Here is a 19,021-nt window from a genome sequence, read left to right as displayed (position 1 = left end):
AGTGCCTTCAGAAACTATTCACACCCCTTTTTCCACATTTTGTTACAGCCTGAATTTAAAATTGATTAGATATAGTTTTTTTTGTCACTGGCCTACACACAATACTCTTCATTCAAAGACCCAATCATGGACACTCTTACTGACAGTTGTGGCTGCTTCGCGTGACGTCTTGTTGTCTCTACCTTCTTGCCCTTTGTGCTATTGTCTGTGCCCAATAATGTTTGTACCATGTTTTGTGTTGCTACCATGCTATGTTGTTGTCTTGGGTCTTTCTTTATGTAGTGTTGTGATGTCTCTCTTGTTGTGATGTGTGTTTTGTCCTATATTTTATTTTTAATCCCAGCCCTCATACCAGCAGGATGCCTTTTGGTAGGCTGTCATTGTAAATAAGAATTAGTTCTTAACTGACTTGCCTAGTTAAATAAAGGTACATTTAAAATAAATACCCCATAATGTCAAAGTGGAATTGTTTTTTAAAATTTGTACTAATTAAAAATGAAAATCAAATGTCTTGAGTTAATAAGCATTCAACCCATTTGTTAAGGCAAACCAAAATAAGTTCAGGAAATGTGCTTAACAAGTCACATAAATTGCATGGACTACCTCTGTACCCCACACACAATTATCTGTATGGTCACTCAGTTGAGCAGTGAATTTAAAATACAGATTCAACCGCGAAGACCAGGGAGGTTTTCCAATGCCTCCAGAAGGGCACCTATTGGTAAATGTGTAAAAAAATTGAAATAAACAGGCATTGAATATCCCTCTGAGCATGGTGAGAAAAACAAGAGAACAGCTCATTCCTGGGGTGTGTGGGGTCCTTGATGAGGCCAATGGGGATTTTAAAACATTTAAGAGTTTAATGGCTGTAATAGAGGAAAACTGAGGATGGATCAACAACATTGTAGTTACTTCACAATGGTAATCTAATTGGGAATGAAAAGAAGGAAGCCTGTACAGAATTTTTTAAAATCCAAAACATGCATCCAGTTTGCAACAAGGCACTAAAGTAATACTGCAAAAAAATGTGGCAAAGCAATTCACTTTTTGTCCTGAAAGCAGTGTTTGGGGCAAATCCAATACAACACAGAGTACCACTCTTCATATTTTCAGCATGGTGGTGGCTGCATCATGTTATGCGTATGCTTGTAATCGTTAAGGGCTGGGAAGTTTTTTAGGATAAAAAAGAAACAGAATGATATTAAGCACAGACAAAATCCTAGAGGAAACCCTGGTTCAGTTTGCTTTCACCAGACACTGGGAGATTAATTCACCTTCCAGCAGGACAATAACCTAAATCACAAGGCCAAATCTACACTGGTGTTGCTTACCAAGACATTGAATGTTCCTGAGTGGCCAGGTTACAGTTTTGACTTAAATCTACTTGAAATTCTACGGCAATACCTGAAAATGGTTGTCTAGCAATGATCAACAACCAATTTGACAGAGCAATTTGACAACCAATTTGACAGAGCAACCAAATCACTGAGCTTGGGCAAATGTTGCACAATCCAGGTGTGGAAAGCTCTTAGAGAGTTACCTAGAAAGCCTCACAGCTGTATTCGCTTCCAAAGGTCATTCAAACATGTATTGACCCAGGGGGTTGAATAGTCATCTAATCAAGGTATATATATATATATTTTTTTACAAATGGTTAAAAAAAATCCTCCACTTTGACATAACAGAGTATTAGGTGTTGATCGTTGACAAAAAAAAAAAGACAATTACATTACAATTATATCCATTTAATCTAATTTTGTAACACAGCAAAATGTGGAAAAAGTCAAAGGGTGTGAATATCTGAAGGCTTTGTATCTTTGATATTGGAGTTTAAGTCAGTGTTGCCAACTAATTTTCAAGGTAAGTTGCTAGAGGCAGGTTGATTTGTTGCTAAAAGTTGCTAAATGACATTGTGATGTCATTGCGTGATAACGTAAAATCGCGTCATTACGTAGAATAGACAATAACGTTACTCAAATTGACAGGCCATCTCAGCGAAAAATATGATTTGACATTTATTCAGGTACAGACTCCCACTCTTTTCTGTACTTCTGGCTGTACAATTTTGATTGAGACATATTGATTGATGTTGTAAGTTCTGTTCCAGATCAAACATTCGTGACCAACTAGATTCATTGGGTTTGTCTCGTCAAACCCGTACTACTGCTGCTGCAGTCAGCCAACAATAATTTGCAATTAGCTGAAATTGCTGCTGGCCTGCTGCTGCCTGTGCACGAGCTGAGCGCCTGCTGCGGACGTCACTCACAATGCAATTTTGCAGCCAGGCACGTGTGTTGTGACTGAGTGTGTTTTATTTTAGATTTTTTTATTTCACCTTTATTTAACCAGGTAGGCTAGTTGAGAACAAGTTCTCATTTGCAACTGCGACCTGGCCAAGATGAAGCATAGCAGTGTGAACAGACAACACAGAGTTACACATGGAGTAAACAATTAACAAGTCAATAACACAGTAGAAAAAAAGAGAGTCTATATACATTGTGTGCAAAAGGCATGAGGAGGTAGGCGAATAATTACAATTTTGCAGATTAACACTGGAGTGATAAATGATCAGATGTTCATGTACAGGTAGAGATATTGGTGTGAAAAAGAGCAGAAAAGTAAATAAATATAAACAGTATGGGGATGAGGTAGGTAAAGTTGGGTGGGCTATTTACCGATAGACTACGCACAGCTGCAGTGATCAGTTAGCTGCTCAGATAGCAGATGTTTGAAGTTGGTGAGGGAGATAAAAGTCTCCAACTTCAGCGATTTTTGCAATTCGTTCCAGTCACAGGCAGCAGAGAACTGGAACGAAAGGCGGCCAAATGAGGTGTTGGCTTTAGGGATGATCAGTGAGATACACCTGCTGGAGCGCGTGCTACGGGTGAGTGTTGCCATCGTGACCAGTGAACTGAGATAAGGCGGAGCTTTACCTAGCATGGACTTGTAGATGACCTGGAGCCAGTGGGTCTGGCGACGAATATGTAGCGAGGGCCAGCCGACTAGAGCATACAGGTCGCAGTGGTGGGTGGTATAAGGTGCTTTAGTAACAAAACGGATGGAACTGTGATAAACTGCATCCAGTTTGCTGAGTAGGGTATTGGAAGCTATTTTGTAGATGACATCACCGAAGTCGAGGATCGGTAGTATAGTCAGTTTTACTAGGGTAAGTTTGGCGGCGTGAGTTAAGGAGGCTTTGTTGCGGAATAGAAAGCCGATTCTAGATTTGATTTTAGATTGGAGATGTTTTATATGAGTCTGGAAGGATAGTTTACAGTCTAGCCAGACACCTAGGTACTTATAGATGTCCACATATTCTAGGTCGGAACCATCCAGGGTGGTGATGCTAGTCGGGCGTGCGGGTGCAGGCAGCGAACGGTTGAAAAGCATGCATTTGGTTTTCTCCAACAGTCTACTCAAACAATTGGATGCAGTCTATCACAGTGCCATCCGTTTTGTCACCAAAGCCCCATACACTACCCACCACTGGGACCTGTATGCTCTCGTTGGTTGGCCCTCGCTTCATACTCATCGCCAAACCCACTGGCTACAGGTTATCTACAAGTCTCTGCTAGGTAAAGCCCCACCTTATCTCAGCTCACTGGTCACCATAGCAGCACCCACTCGTAGCACGCGCTCCAGAAGGTATATCTCACTGGTCACCCCCAAAGCCAATTCCTCCTTTGGTCGCCTTTCCTTCCAGTTCTCTGCTATCAATGACTGGAACAAACTGCAAAAATCACTGAAGCTGGAGAGTCATATAGCTTTAACTAGCTTTAAGCACCAGCTTGATTACCAACAACGACGAGACGGCCTACAGGGAGGAGGTGAGGGCCCTCGGAGTGTGGTGTCAGGAAAATAACCTCCCACTCAACGTCAACAAAACAAAGGAGATGATCGTGGACTTCAGGAAACTGTCCACATCGACGGGACAGTAGTGGAGAGGATAGAAAGTTTTAAGTTCCTCGGCGTACACATCACGGACAAACTGAATTGGTCCACCCACACAGACAGCGTGGTGAAGAAGGCGCAGCAGCGCCTCTTCAACCTCAGGACGCTGAAGAAATTTGGCTTGTCACCAAAAGCACTCACAAACTTTTACAGATGCACAATCGAGAGCATCCTGTCGGGCTGTATCAACGCCTGGTACGGCAACTGCTCCGCCCACAACCGTAAGGCTCTCCATAGGGTAGTGAGGTCTGCACAACGCATCACCGGGGGCAAACTACCTGCCCTCCAGGACACCTACACCACCCGATGTCACAGGAATTCCATAAAGATCATCAAGGACAACAACCACCCGAGCCACTGCCTGTTCACCCCGCTATCATCCAGAAGGCGAGGTAAGTACAGGTGCGTCAAAGCAGGGACCGAGAGTCTGTTAAAGACTGTTTAACAGTCACCACTAACATTGAGTGGCTGCTGCCATACATGTAAAAAATGTATCACTAGCCACTTTAAACAATGCCACTTAATATAATGTTTACATACCCTACATTACTAATCTCATATGTATATACTGTACTCGATACCATCTACTGCATCTTGCCTATGCCATTCTGTACCATCACTCATTCATATATCTTTATGTACATATTCTTCATCCATTTACACTTGTGTGTATAAGGTAGCTGTTGTGAAATTGTTAGGTTAGATTACTCGTTGGTTATTACTGCATTGTCGGAACTAGAAGCACAAGCATTTCGCTACACTTGCATTAACATCTGCTAACCATGTGTATGTGACAAATAACATTTGATTTGATTTGATTTCCTAGCCTCGGAGCAGTGGGCAGTTGGGAGGAGGTGCTCTTATTCTCCATGGACTTTACAGTGTCCCAGAACTTTTTTGAGTTTGTACTACAGGAAGCAAATTTCTGTTTGATAAAGCTAGCCCTAGCTTTCCTAACTGCATGTGTATATTTGTACCTAACTTCCCTGAAAAGTTGCATATCACGGGGGCTATTCGATGCTAATGCAGAACACCACAGGATGTTTTTGTGCTGGTCAAGGGCAGACAGGTCTGGAGTGAACCAAGGACTATATCTATTCCTGGTTCTACATTTTTTGAATGGAGCATGCTTGTTTAAGATAGTGAGATAGGCACTTTTAAAGAACAACCAGGCATCCTCTACTGACGGGATGAGGTCAATGTCATTCCAGGATACCCCGGCCAGGTCGATTAGAAAGGCCTGCTCGCAGAAGTGTTTTAGGGAGCGTTTGACAGTGATGAGGGGTGGTTGTTTGATCGCAGACCCATTACGGATGCAGGCAATAAGGCAGTGATCGCTGAGATCTTGATTGAAAACAGCAGAGGTGTATTTGGAGGGCGAGTTAGTTAGGATGATATCTATGAGGGTGCCCATGTTTAAGGATTTGGGGTTGTACCTGGTAGGTTCATTGATAAATTGATAATTTGTGTGACCGAGAGAATAGTTTTTGTGTCATTTAGAGGGGAAATGCGTGCATTTTAGCATTTGAGTCACTTTTCAAAAGTTGCTAAAAGTTCCAAATACATTTTTTAAAGTAGCTAAATTTGTTGCTAGGTGCTGTTTGAATAAAGCCAAGGTAGTCTGAAAAGTAGCAAAATCTAGCAACAAAATTGCTAAGTTGGCATCACAGTTTGTTTTTTTTTTTTTTTTTTTTTTTTTTGGCATCACTGGTTTTGGTACTAGTTCTAAGTAGGATGTTATATGGGGGGTCTGAAATTGGCTACGTCATCAGCCTTGAGGTTCCACAAAAAAAAGGAGTGGAGGAGGGGCAATGAATCGGGGGCAGGCCCCAGGGTACTACTGTTGAGGGGGGGAAATGAGGAACGTGAGAAAATACCTGAATTAATATTTTGAGACATCTAAGCAGTTTTTCAGTGTGGATAGGTATAGAGAACAATGTTTGGACCTCATTGACCATTGAAGTACAGGGGAAGACAAAATAAATAGGCGCTAGAGTCTCATGTTTCCGAAACAATAAGTCTGTTATCGCTCGAGACCGCAGTTGCAGGGAAGTTTAGAGAGGACCCCTGATCGGGCCTATTGTTATTTTCACCCTGGACACGTATCTACGGTATCTAACCAGATATCGGACGGTTCGTAGGGCTGAGTCCTGAGTCCCCAACAATTTGGGAGGAAGTAGCCTACCCTCATCGCGACGGCATGGAAACTAGACTCGGAGAGGATACATGGGTTCCAGCTTCGTGAGAATTTTCGCGGAAGGTTGGTGTTTATTTCAATGTGCATGATCCATTCATTCAGGGTTTTCCCTTTCGAAAAGAGGGTGAAAAGATTCGCCGACTGGAAATGTCAGTCTCGCCCCATTGTTTGCCCTAACCCTCATAATGGACGATGCTGATGTTGCATACAATTAGCATTTTTAACTTGTTTTTCGTAGGTGAATCTTCGATTAACATATTTTGTTTGCTAGTTTATTGCTCATGTAGTAACAGGTTATTGTTTCATTCAGTCCTTTGTGGTTGTGATGTTTAATTATTAATAGACCTTCATGTTGGTCCCTGTTCTAAACAGGCTGGGCATGAAATGAGGCTGATGCATGCCAGTATGTTACGAATATAACTTGCTACAGTGTATCTGATTCAGCTGGTGGTTAAAGTACATGTTTGTAACATTGTTACAACATTGTAGCAAGGATTGCCCCCATTGTAACAAGATTGTAACATTGTAAAAAGGACTAGCTAGGCATGTAATGTATTCTGCAGTCTAGAAATTAAAGTGAAACAGTATGTATGTAGACTACTGCAGCAGCTCAAATGCTGGTGCTTGTTTTACTTTCCGATCAAAGTAAACTACAAAAACTGGGCAGCAAGTAGCCTAGTGGTTAAGAGCGTTGGACCGGTTACCGAAAGGTCGCTGGTTCGAATCCCCGAACACATTAGGTGAACATAATCTATATGTGCCCTAAGTAAAGCTCTTAACCCTATTTGCTCCTGTAAGTCAGAGTGTCTGCTAAATTACTAAAATGTACACAATTACAATGTTTTCAGTTGAAAGTTATGTTAGGTTAATGTTAACTTTTGTGTTACACATAATGAAATCAAAATGGTCTTGTAAAATTATCAGAAGCTAATGAAAGTACAACAAATAACCAACTTTGCCACTGCAATCATCCAAAATATATAAACAAAATAACAGCTGGCTACAATATTATTATTTTGTGAATTTTATGCCTACCTTTATCATGTAGTAATTGGCCACTAGCTTTTGCTTGGGCTACTGTAGAGTTCCCAATGCCCAGGCTATTGTCCCAGCTGCCGTGGCTCTCAAAATAAACAGGCCAACAAGTCATAGGCCTATAGATGAGGCGAAGTCAATGGTGACAGAGGCAAGACTTGGGACAGTGGTAACCTCTAACCCATGCATGGGCTTGAATATGTCTTATGGGCACAGCACAGTTTGTGTTTGGTAAATTGTCTTGCCCCTCTTGTATCACTCGTAACAAGACTGCACTGTCCAGTCTATAATCTATTGATTTGGCCACACCCCATCTTCCACATTGTATTCTACACACACCAGCTCCACTTCATATCCCATGGGTAGATTGGGCACAAAGGTTGAGAGTGCACAGTTGTCTGTTTTCCAGTTGGTTTTCTGGTGTTTTTGCAGCTAGCAGTAGGTGGGTGGGGTTTGAAATGGTGTGTGTGTGGCCCTCTCTCATACACTCTCTCTACACCACTGGTGCTGGGCTTTGTTTATTTCGTTTTATTTCATTTATTTTCACAGTTGCCATTTTTTCCTTCATATTACTCTGACATGAAGTAACATACCTCTTTGACACTATGATCATTACTCTGACATGAAGTAACATACCTCTTTGACACTATGATCATTACTCTGACATGAAGTAACATACCTCTTTGACACTATGATCATTACTCTGACATGAAGTAACATACCTCTTTGACACTATGATCATTACTCTGACATTAAGTAATGTACCTCTTTGACACTATGATCATTACTCTGACATGAAGTAATATACCTCTTTGACACTATGATCATTACTCTGACATGAAGTAACATACCTCTTTGACACTGATCATTACTCTGACATTAAGTAATATACCTCTTTGACACTATGATCATTACTCTGACATGAAGTAACATACCTCTTTGTCACTATGATCATTGTTTCTGTTTGGACTTTGCCACTCCCTCAAGCAGTTGGTGAAAGTTTGGATTTGATTTAATACAAATGGTTTTGAAGGGTCTCTCTGTGTGGGCATGTAGTTAGGTGTATATCACCTCCCCTGCTTATATTCACCAAGCGCCATTAAAAGATTAAGCTTTGTGAGAGCGGAAGGAGATGGTGGTGTCATTTGTCAGGCATGTGTGCTGTTTTGGTAGTCTAGGTAATGGTGTAGGATCATGTGAAGAGAGAGATGTACTCAGAGAAGGCAAGGCATCTATGATACTCACTATGAAGCAATGAGACGTGCATAGTAGTAATACACTGTCAGGAAAGCCCTTTTCTGACTGGATCATCATCTTTTTAAAATAAAGTTTAAATATAAAATTAATATTTTAAGAGACTAAGGTTCAATGGGACTACCTATTAAAATAAATAAATAGGGGCCTCCCGAGTGGTGCAGCTGTCTAAGGCACTGCATCGCGGTTCTTGAGGCGTCACTACAGACCCGGGTTAGATCCCGGGCTGTGTCACAACCGGCCTCGACCGGGAGTCCAATAGGGTGTCGCACAATTGGCCCAGCATCGTCCGGGTTAGGGGAGGGTTTGTCTGGGGGGGCTTTACTTGGCTCATCACGCTCTAGCGACTCCTTGTGGCGGGCCGGGCGCCTGCGTGCAGCTGGCTTCCAGGTTTAGTGGGCGGGTGTTAGTACCACGGTTTGGCGAGTCATGTTTCAGAGGTCGCATGACTAGACCTTCGCCTCTCCCGAGCGAGTCCCTTGGAGAGTTGCAGCGTTGAGACAAGATTGTAATTGAAATTGGGAGGAAAATAATACAATTAAAAAATGTGTGTATATATCTATATATAATATGACTACAGGGCCAGATTAGGCTGCTAAAAGTGAATTGGGTTGATTTGTTACTGGGCTTGCTTGTGTATGGATTTTCTACAAGCACAGGCAGGTGAATCTGACAGCTTTCTATGTTTGTTTAGATTGCTACGGTATGGTTGGCCTCAGAGCCGAGTATTTAGAGAGTTGGGCCATTTTTTAATATTTTTTAATATTGTTGTAATTCTAGACATTCAGTTATACCATTATTTAAATATTCCACATGTTATGTTAACAAGGCGCTAACATGGCTGCCACAGAATGTTGGAGTGTCATGTTAATGCATCATAATGCAGAAACCTCAATGGCCCAACTCTCTAATTACGTGGCTCTGGTTAGCCTTTATGACATGATGATGTGGTTGAGTGAGGTTGGCGTTAGTCACGTGAGGAGTCACCACCACCACCCGCACAGTTAATTAACTGGGTCACAAGACACACAGGGTTGAATAGGGAAAGGAAACTCTATCTAGGCCTATACATCTCTCCAGCAGACCACACCTTGATGGATCAGATGTTCATCATATCCCCAGTATCAAGCAGACAGCCTGGTCTGTCCTTGGGGGATCAAGTCCAGATCACGGGAATACTAACAGCAAGCTGGGATGAGCATGTCTTCTCCCTGCTCCTCACTATGTAGCATAGCGTAGCCTACCTTGTAGCATAGCCTACCTTGTCTCGAATTTCATATACATTAAGCATACATTTTTCCCCACATCCTTTACACAGCACCTCCATAGAGACTGATTAATAGATTGTTTCTTTTCAGCATGCGATGGTAGCTGAAGTTCAGCACATGCTCTGGGGCTCATATGTTTTTATTGGTGTGTACAAAGGCTGTGTTTATTAGCATAAACGGTGGGGCACTCTACTAAGACGAGGTTTATGTCAACTTGTGCAAGCAGACACACGCATACTTTTACATTTTTTATGGAAGGAGGGAACTTGAGAATATAATGGTATTTTGGTGGAGTTGTTTAATTGAATGCCTTGCAAGGCTATGACTTACTATCGCCCCACATGTGACAAATCAAGCTCTCCAATTAACATCAAGCTCTCCAATTAACATGGTTAGCCCATACAATTAACATAGTGCCCATATCAATTAAGCATGTGACAAGACAGTCACACAAACACTTGTATTTATTTGGCATTTTCCCCAGGGTACGAGAGGGTGGGGTAAGGTCAGGTTCCCATGGAAACTGTCAACCTCAAATCCCCTCCAGCTGAACACCCTCTTTCATCACCATGGCAGCGGAGAGGCCCTGTTACCCAGGGGACCAAGGGAGACCAAGAGGGAATGTGAGATGGGGAAAGAGGGAGAGGTCAAATAAGTTTGTGAAAACACAGTAATCCAATGTGGCTGCCATTGTATCGGATCTGTAGGCTTTCCAGAACCTCATCTCACTGCAGTCTTATGGCCTGTAGAACTACGCTCACGTGAGGACCAACCTTCCCTGAGATCTGAAGGCTTATCTTTACCCCTAGAGCTAACATATTTTAGCTCAATTGGCTAACGTCGTCTTGAGTTGCACAGACAGTTGGGGTCAAATACCAAAAAACTGGTTGGTTTTAAACACCACAGCTTAGGGATAGGAGTTGGTTTTTGTCACTAATTCTACCCCTTTTCTCCTCTATTTCAGGACCTGTCCACTTCAACACCCGCCTCCTATACTCCCAACCATCATATCTTTTTACCCCCCCTGTCTAGTCTAGCTTTTCTTCTCCTTCCATCGTTTCCCTGATTCCCTCTATCTGGTGGGCTCTTCTACCTCTCCCTGTCCTCCGGCCTCCAAAATAGATTCCTTCAGGAGTAAGGTTGACCTGCTGAAGCTGCCTCTGGCCCTGTCCACCAAGTCCATCTCTGAGCGCAAGAGCCAGCTGGGCGGAGCCAGGGAACAAGCCACGGGGGGAGGAAGGGCCCACAAACCCTGCCCACCGACCCGCGACATGGACAACGAGTCGCAGTACTCGGGCTACTCCTACAAGTCGTCCCACTCCCGCAGCTCCCGCAAGCACAGGTACCAGAAGGGTGGTCACAAATGCCCCAAAAACACCCAAGCGTGCACGCACACTGTAAACACTGAGATCAAAGGCATGTGTGTAATACACATCGATCAAATAGTCAATGGGCACATTGATGAGCAACCACACGCACGGATCACACATGTACCCCCAGGCTTCGGTCACACAATGACATGGGCTTAACACGCTGACATAACTGTGTGGTTGTCCTGTTTCTGTGCTCCAGGGATCGGAGGGACAGGCATCGTTCCAAGAGCAGAGATGGCAGCAGCCGTGGAGACAAGTCTGTGACCGTCCATGCCCCTGGGGAGCCACTGCTAGATGCAGAATCCACCCGCGGAGATGACCGGGTCAGAATCACAACCTCCTCTCCAACCCCTCTACATCTCAAAATCCTTATCTCATAATAGGGCCAGAGGTTTTCCTGACCATGTGACCTAAGCAGGAAAAACTCAGATCAGGTTATGTGGTCAGAAAAACCTCAAGGCCCCAGTCGTCTTCCCTACCCATCCAAATCTCAACATCTCTATCCTCTCATATCTCTTTAAAGCCCCCTTTCCAATCTCTCCTGTACGTTTACATGATCTCCTGTCTCTGTTCCTCTCTGTAGGATGACAACTGGGGTGAGACCACCACTGTGGTCACAGGCACATCAGAACACAGCGTTTCCAACGAGGACCTGACACGCGTCTCCAAGGAGCTGGAGGAATCGTCTCCTCTGGAATGCAAGCGCTTCCTGGGGCCTGTGCTGGGCGGCTGCCTGGGCCTGTTCGCCCTGTTCACCCCCCTGGCCTTCCTGGTCCTTCCCCAGCTGCTGTGGCGTGAGGCCCTGGAGCCCTGCGGCACGCCCTGCGAGGGTCTATACGTCTCTCTGGCCTTCAAGCTCCTGGTGCTCCTCATCTCCTCCTGGGCGCTGTTCCTGCGCCCTCCGCGCGCCACCCTGCCCCGCTTCTTCGTCTTCCGCTGCCTGCTCATGGTGCTGGTGTTCCTGTTTGTGGCGTCCTACTGGCTGTTCTACGGCGTGCGTGTGCTGGAGCCCCGGGAAAGGGACTATAGAGGCATCGTGGAGTATGCGGCGTCGCTGGTGGACGCGCTGCTCTTCATCCAGTACCTGGCCCTGGTGCTACTGGAGGTCAGACACCTGCAGCCTGCCTTCTGCCTCAAGGTGGTGCGCACCACAGACGGGGCTAGCCGCTTCTACAACGTGGGACACCTCAGGTCAGTCTGTGCTGTCTGTGTGTGACTGTAGTGTGTCAGGATGAGGATAATCATTACTAACACAATGATAAAGATTATGATGACGATGGATCTCACAATGATGATGGTCCATCCTGTCATGGTTTTACACAGGGCAAGTATGTACATTATAGCTGTTTCTGCATGCTCAATGTGATGCTGATGGTGTCTGTGTGTTCCAGTGTCCAGAGGGCAGCAGTGTGGGTTCTGGATCAGTACTACAGGGACTTCCCTGTCTACAACCCTGCCCTGCTCAACCTGCCCAAGTCTATCCTCTCCAAGAAGATGTCTGGATTCAAAATCTACTCTCTGGATGGTAAATAGCACTGTATACTACTTACTTTCTCTACCTCATCCCTCTATCCATCCATTCATCCACCAACTAACCAACTACCCTACCTCACTCCATTCATCCACCAACTAACCAACCCCAACCTCACTCCATTCATCCACCAACTAACCAACCCCAACCTCACTCCATTCATCCACCAACTAACCAACCCCAACCTCACTCCATTCATCCACCAACTAACCAACCCCAACCTCACTCCATTCATCCACCAACTAACCAACCAACCCCAACCTCACTCCATTCATCCACCAACTAACCAACCAACCCCAACCTCACTCCATTCATCCACCAACTAACCAACCCCAACCTCACTCCATTCATCCACCAACTAACCAACCCCTACCTCACTCCATTCATCCACCAACTAACCAACCCCTACCTCACTCCATTCATCCACCAACTAACCAACCCCAACCTCACTCCATTCATCCACCAACTAACCAACCCCAACCTCACTCCATTCATCCATCCATCCACTGACTGATATACAGTGGGGCAAAAAAGTACTGTCAGCCACCAATTGTGCAAATTCTCCCACTTAAAAAGATTAGAGGCCTGTAATTTTCATCATAGTTACACTTCAACTATGACATACAAAATGAGGGAGAAAATCACATTGTAGGATTTTTTATGAATTTATTTGCAAATTATGGTGGAAAATAAGTATTTGGTCACCTACAAACAAGCAAGATTTCTGGCTCTCACAGACCTGTAACTTCTTCTTTAAGAGGCTCCTCTGTCCTCCACTCGTTACCTGTATTAATGGCACCTGTTTGAACTTGTTATCAGTATAAAAGACACCTGTCCACAACCTCAAACAGTCACACTCCAAACTCCACTATGGCCAAGACCAAAGAGCTGTCAAAGGACACCAGAAACAAAATTGTAGACCTGCACCAGGCTGGGAAGACTACATCTGCAATAGGTAAGCAGCTTGGTTTGAAGAAATCAACTGTGGGAGCAATTATTAGGAAATGGAAGACATACAAGACCACTGATAATCTCCCTCGATCTGGGGCTCCACGCAAGATCTCACCCCGTGGGGTCAAAATGATCACAAGAACGGTGAGCAAAAATCCCAGAACCACACGGGGGGACCTGGTGAATGACCTGCACAGAGCTGGGACCAAAGTAACAAAGCCTACCATCAGTAACACACTACGCCGCCAGGGACTCAAATCCTGCAGTGCCAGACGTGTCCCCCTGCGTAAGCCAGTACATGTCCAGGCCCATCTAAAGTTTGCTAGAGAGCATTTGGATGACCCAGAAGAAGATTGGGAGAATGTCATATGGTCAGATGAAACCAAAATATTACTTTTTGGTAAAAACTCAACTCGTCGTGTTTGGAGGACAAATAATGCTGAGTTGCATCCAAAGAACACCATACCTACTGTGAAGCATGGGGGTGGAAACATTATGATTTGGGGCTGTTTTTCTGCAAAGGGACCAGGACGACTGATCCGTATAAAGGAAAGAATGAATGGGGCTATGTATCGTGAGATTTTGAGTGAAAACCTCCTTCCATCAGCAAGGGCATTCAAATCAAATCAAATGTATTTATATAGCCCTTCGTACATCAGCTGATATCTCAAAGTGCTGTACAGAAACCCAGCCTAAAACCCCAAACAGCAAGCAATGCAGGTGTAGAAGCATGGTGGCTAGGAAAAACTCCCTAGAAAGGCCAAAACCTAGGAAGAAACCTAGAGAGGAACCAGGCTATGTGGGGTGGACAGTCCTCTTCTGGCTGTGCGGGTGGAGATTAAAACAGAACATGGCCAAGATGTTCAAATGTTCATAAATGATCAGCATGTTCGAATAATAAGAAGGCAGAACAGTTGAAACTGGAGCAGCAGCACGGCCAGGTGGACTGGGTACAGCAAGGAGTCATCATGTCAGGTAATCCTGGGGCATGGTCCTAGGGCTCAGGTCCTCCGAGAGAGAGAAGGAGAGAATTAGAGAACGCACACTTAGATTCACATAGGACACTGAATAGGACAGGAGAAGTACTCCAGATATTACACACTGACCCTAGCCCCCCGACACATAAACTACTGCAGCATAAATACTGGAGGCTGAGACAGGAGGGGTCAGGAGACACTGTGGACCCATCCGAGGACACCCCCGGACAGGGCCAAACAGGAAGGATATAACCCCACCCACTTTGCCAAAGCACAGCCCCCACACCACTAGAGGGATATCTTCAACCACCAACTTACCATCCTGAGACAGGGCCGAGGGCCGCATTGAAGATGAAACGTGGTTGGGTCTTTCAGCATGACAATGATCCCAAACGCACCGCCCGGGCAACGAAGGAGTGGCTTCGTAAGAAGCATTTCAAGGTCCTGGAGTGTAGCCAGTCTCCAGATCTCAACCCCATAGAAAATATTTGGAGGGAGTTGAAAGTCCGTGTTGCCCAGCAACAGCACCAAAACATCACTGCTCTAGTGAAGATCTGCATGGAGGAATGGGCCAAAATACCAGCAACAGTGTGTGAAAACCTTGTGAAGACTTACAGAAAACGTTTGACCTCTCATTGCCAACAAAGGGTATATAACAAAGTATTGAGAAACTTTTGTTATTGACCAAATACTTATTTTCCACCATAATTTGCAAATAAATTCATAAAAAATCTGATTTTCTGGATTTGTTTTTCTGATTTTGTCTGTCATAGTTGAAGTGTACCTATGATGAAAATTACAGGCCTCTCATCTTTTTAAGTGGGAGAACTTGCACAATTGGTGGCTGACTAAATACTTTTTTGCCCCAATGTATATGTCTTGATCCACAGAGAACAGCACCAATAACACCAACAGTCAGTCCAGGGCCATGATTGCTGCTGCAGCCCGCAGGAGAGACAACTCTCACAGTGAGTATTACTACGAGGAGGCCGAGCTGGACCGCAGGTGCCGCAAGCGGAAGGCCAGGTAAGGCGGACAACATCCTGTTTCCGATACATTTCTATAATATACTTGAAAGTGATTACAGAGGGACAAACCCTGTTAATGTTTGTGTTCAGTGAATTTTGTTATGAACGTTGCTAGAGAATGACCAGTCCCTTTCATAGTGTATTTCAGGCACAGTAATGATGACTGATGACACTATCCATTAAGCCCTCCTGTATCATGATTTAAAAATAAATAAAAATAATAATAAAATATTGAACCTTTATTTAACTAGGCAAGTCCGTTAAGAAAAAAGTATTATTTACAATGACGGCCTACCCCGGCCAAACTCGGATGACACTGGGCCAATTGTGCGCCGCCCTACGGGATTCCCAATCACGGGCAGGTGTGATGCAGCCTGGATTTGAACCAGGGACTGCAGTGATGGCTCTTGCACTGAGATACAGTGCCTTAGACCGCTGCACCACTCGGGAGCATGATGATGGTGATCATAATGATGATTGTTGTGTTGTCCAGGCTGGTAGTGGCAGTGGAAGAGGCCTTCACCCACATCAAGCGTCTCCAGGATGATGACCCCGCAGCATCGTCCCCCAAACACCCCCGTGAGGTGATGGACCCCCGGGAGGCGGCTCAGGCCATCTTCGCCCCCATGGCCCGGGCCATGCAGAAGTACCTGAGGACCACGCGCCAGCAGCCCTACCACAGCATGGAGAGCATCCTCACACACCTGCAGTTCTGTATCACTCACAACATGACCCCCAAGGTGAGAAACAACGTATCACGTTCACTTGTCTATAATGTATAACCTGCAAAGAGAAGGGATACATTGTGTCACTTCCTGGGTATAATGTTACAGCTTTTGGGATAAATAGCATGCATTTGATCAGATCTACAATTCAAACAGTCACTTGTGTTTAACTACTCATCTACTCTGTACCCATTCACAGGTCTTCCTCACTAAGGTTGATTTTGAAAGGCTGTATTTTTGTCTTTTCAGGCTTTCCTAGAGCGTTACCTCAGCCCGGGCCCTACCTTGCAGTACCAGCGCGAGAATGGCAGGGGGCGCCATTGGACTCTAGTGAGCGAGGAGCCGGTGACCTCTGCCCTGCGTCATGGTCTGGTCTTCTCCCTGCGCCGCATTGACTTTTCTCTGGTCGTCACGGTGCAGCCCCTCCCCTTCCTGCGTATTGGTGAGGAGTTTATCGACCCCAAGAGCCACAAGTTTGTGATGAGGCTACAGTCGGAGACCTCTGTGTAGAGGGGGTCAGTGGAGGCCCCTCATCCTATTGGGATACGCAGGGTGCTAGATCATGTAATCTCCTATTGAACCATTGTCATGGATGTTAACAGAATGTGATGAAGCTACAATCTTCCATAGAAAGAAGATGGATGCCTTGACCATGTCTTTATGATACACTGTCAAATTCCCTTGTTTTTCCAAAGGGAGCATTTATTTACATTTATTCTCATGAATAACAGCAATTTTTGCTACTTTGACTGCAACCACTGGACTACATCACTGTGTAGTAAACTCTTCACATAAAGATCACTATCTGACTGCCAGAGGGTCATGGCTAGAATGGATACAGCTTTTGTCAAATTAACATCAAAAGTTGCATTTTAGCTAACCCTTAAGCTAACCCAGGTTAATTATCTTAACCTGGTACGTTAATTCTCCTAACCTGCTACGAAAAGTCAACCTAACGTTAATTTGAAAAAAGCTGGATCCCTTCTAGCCATGACCCCGTTAGAGGGGCTCTGTCATGTCTTACGAAATGACCAATCAGAGTACAGCTCTCAAAGGTGGCAGGCAGGCTGACGGTTAAAAGCGTTGGGCCAGTAACCAAAAGGTTGCTGGTTCGAATCCCGAGCCGACCAGCTGGGAAATCTGTGCCCTTGAGCAAGGCACTTTACCATAACTGCTCCTGTAAGTCACTCTGGATAAGAGTGTCTGCTAAATGACTCAAATATAAGTCAGCTGACTGCAAAGTTGGTATACTGCTTCTACTCATTGCCAGTGTGTTATGTTTGAAGTGATGGCTAGGCCTGTTTTATATAGGGTGTGACTTTTTTTTATTACTGAATGTATACGTATTGAGTTAAGGTTTTTCTTATTGCCTGTAGGCCAACTGTCTTCATCTGTTTGGGAAGGAACTACATTCCTGAGCTTGTTGTACCTGATACTGTATGTTGTAAGGAGTCATATATTCTGTGTATATGTGGCTCTCATTTCATTTTATGCTTGCCTTTTTACACACGTTATCATGATTTTGGTAACATTGAATGAGGAAATCTGAGAATACATCCCTGCCTTGGGACAGCTTTCTCAGACAGACTGTCCTGAATAACCTGTAGTTCAATTACGCTTTTTTGAACGGTCTCCTCTTGCCTTTACCCTGTGTCCACTGTCCTCCATCTCCCTCTGACCAGGAACATGTGATTGTATCCTCACTGCAAGTCCTCTACAGTTGTAGCAAATCACCAGATTGTGCCACATATTAAAACGAGCACAGTATGATTGCGGTATCCAACAGCCTTACCCATGTGTGAACTACGAAACGCTTTCCGGTCATCTCTGGCAAGGAACCACTTCTCTGACCACTAAACTTCTCGGTTCTAGCCAAGACATACTGTAACTGGCAGCCTGGTGTTGAGACTTGAACTGCTCCAAACTGTTGTCTACCTTCTTTTGGACAACTGAGCCACTATGACTGCCAGTCATTTTAATTCAAGCAGAAATGCCCTTCATTTCTGTGAGAACAACCAATGAAACAAAGTTCAGAACTAGTTGACATAACTGACGAGAACATCTGGATGACAGAACGCAAATGGTTGTTCCAGTTTTTTATGGATTCTAGAATTTAGGGTTTAGGTACATTTTATATGATGAGCTTATTTGTTTCTTTTTTTTTTAAAGATGCCTAAGTTATAATTCAATAAAAATTTAACATTTATTTTGGAAAAGAGGACAGCTTGTACACGTGTACATTTGACTTGCATTGTTTATTTTATTAATAATAGTAGCTTGTATAGTGTGCTAGATGTTTTTGACATTATTAAACCATTTTCCTGTGCACCTGTTCTCTCTCTCACTCCTTTTTCTCACACACACCGAGTTGTGATTGTGTGAAGCCCTGTCTGTCATTTTCCTAGCCTCATATTACTAGACTGATTACTGCTAAAATCTGTGTAGTGGAACAGAATGTAATCTTGGGAGAGTTCCAGATGGTTGTAAGAGGTTATCATTATCCCGCCCTGTTAGCAAAAAGAGTATGGTAAGCCTACTGATTAGAAGATGATTAAAGACTTAATGGAATATGTGAGGTCTTTAAACAAGGAACAATCTACAGTATATCTAATCCCTGATCTCAGGGCTCCTTCATAATTCAGAGAAGGATAAAAAAGAATTCAGATTGAGTTTAAACTTCCCTTTCTTACCTACATTTTTTTTCCCTGATCAGTTCCATTGTATTTTTTGT

General features: G+C 44.2%; 1 protein-coding gene across 1 annotated transcript; it reads left to right on the top strand.

Moving 5' to 3' along the window:
• Positions 1-5,631: 5,631 nt before the first annotated feature.
• On the top strand, positions 5,632-18,616 carry LOC109875277 (vang-like protein 2). Its single transcript, XM_020467564.2, has 8 exons — positions 5,632-6,211; positions 10,670-11,047; positions 11,278-11,401; positions 11,662-12,269; positions 12,470-12,603; positions 15,428-15,563; positions 16,059-16,305; positions 16,540-18,616. The coding sequence occupies exons 2-8, from the start codon at positions 10,977-10,979 to the stop codon at positions 16,798-16,800; spliced, it is 1,581 nt and encodes a 526-aa protein (XP_020323153.1). The 5' UTR covers positions 5,632-6,211; positions 10,670-10,976; the 3' UTR covers positions 16,801-18,616.
• Positions 18,617-19,021: the final 405 nt, after the last annotated feature.

This window comes from Oncorhynchus kisutch, linkage group LG30 (genome assembly GCF_002021735.2).
Source record: "Oncorhynchus kisutch isolate 150728-3 linkage group LG30, Okis_V2, whole genome shotgun sequence".
NCBI lineage: Eukaryota > Metazoa > Chordata > Actinopteri > Salmoniformes > Salmonidae > Oncorhynchus > Oncorhynchus kisutch.
The sequence above is the reverse complement of the archived record's forward strand: the minus strand, read 5'-3'. Positions and strand labels throughout refer to the sequence as shown.

What these genes read in the sequence shown, in the direction of transcription:
- LOC109875277 (XM_020467564.2), top strand. Translation starts at nt 10,977, where the DNA reads ATGGACAACGAGTCGCAGTACTCGGGCTACTCCTACAAGTCGTCCCAC. An exon ending in CGCAGCTCCCGCAAGCACAG is followed by an intron (nt 11,048 to 11,277) that starts GTACCAGAAGGG and finishes TCTGTGCTCCAG; the next exon opens with GGATCGGAGGGACAGGCATC. An exon ending in CTCACAACATGACCCCCAAG is followed by an intron (nt 16,306 to 16,539) that starts GTGAGAAACAAC and finishes TTGTCTTTTCAG; the next exon opens with GCTTTCCTAGAGCGTTACCT.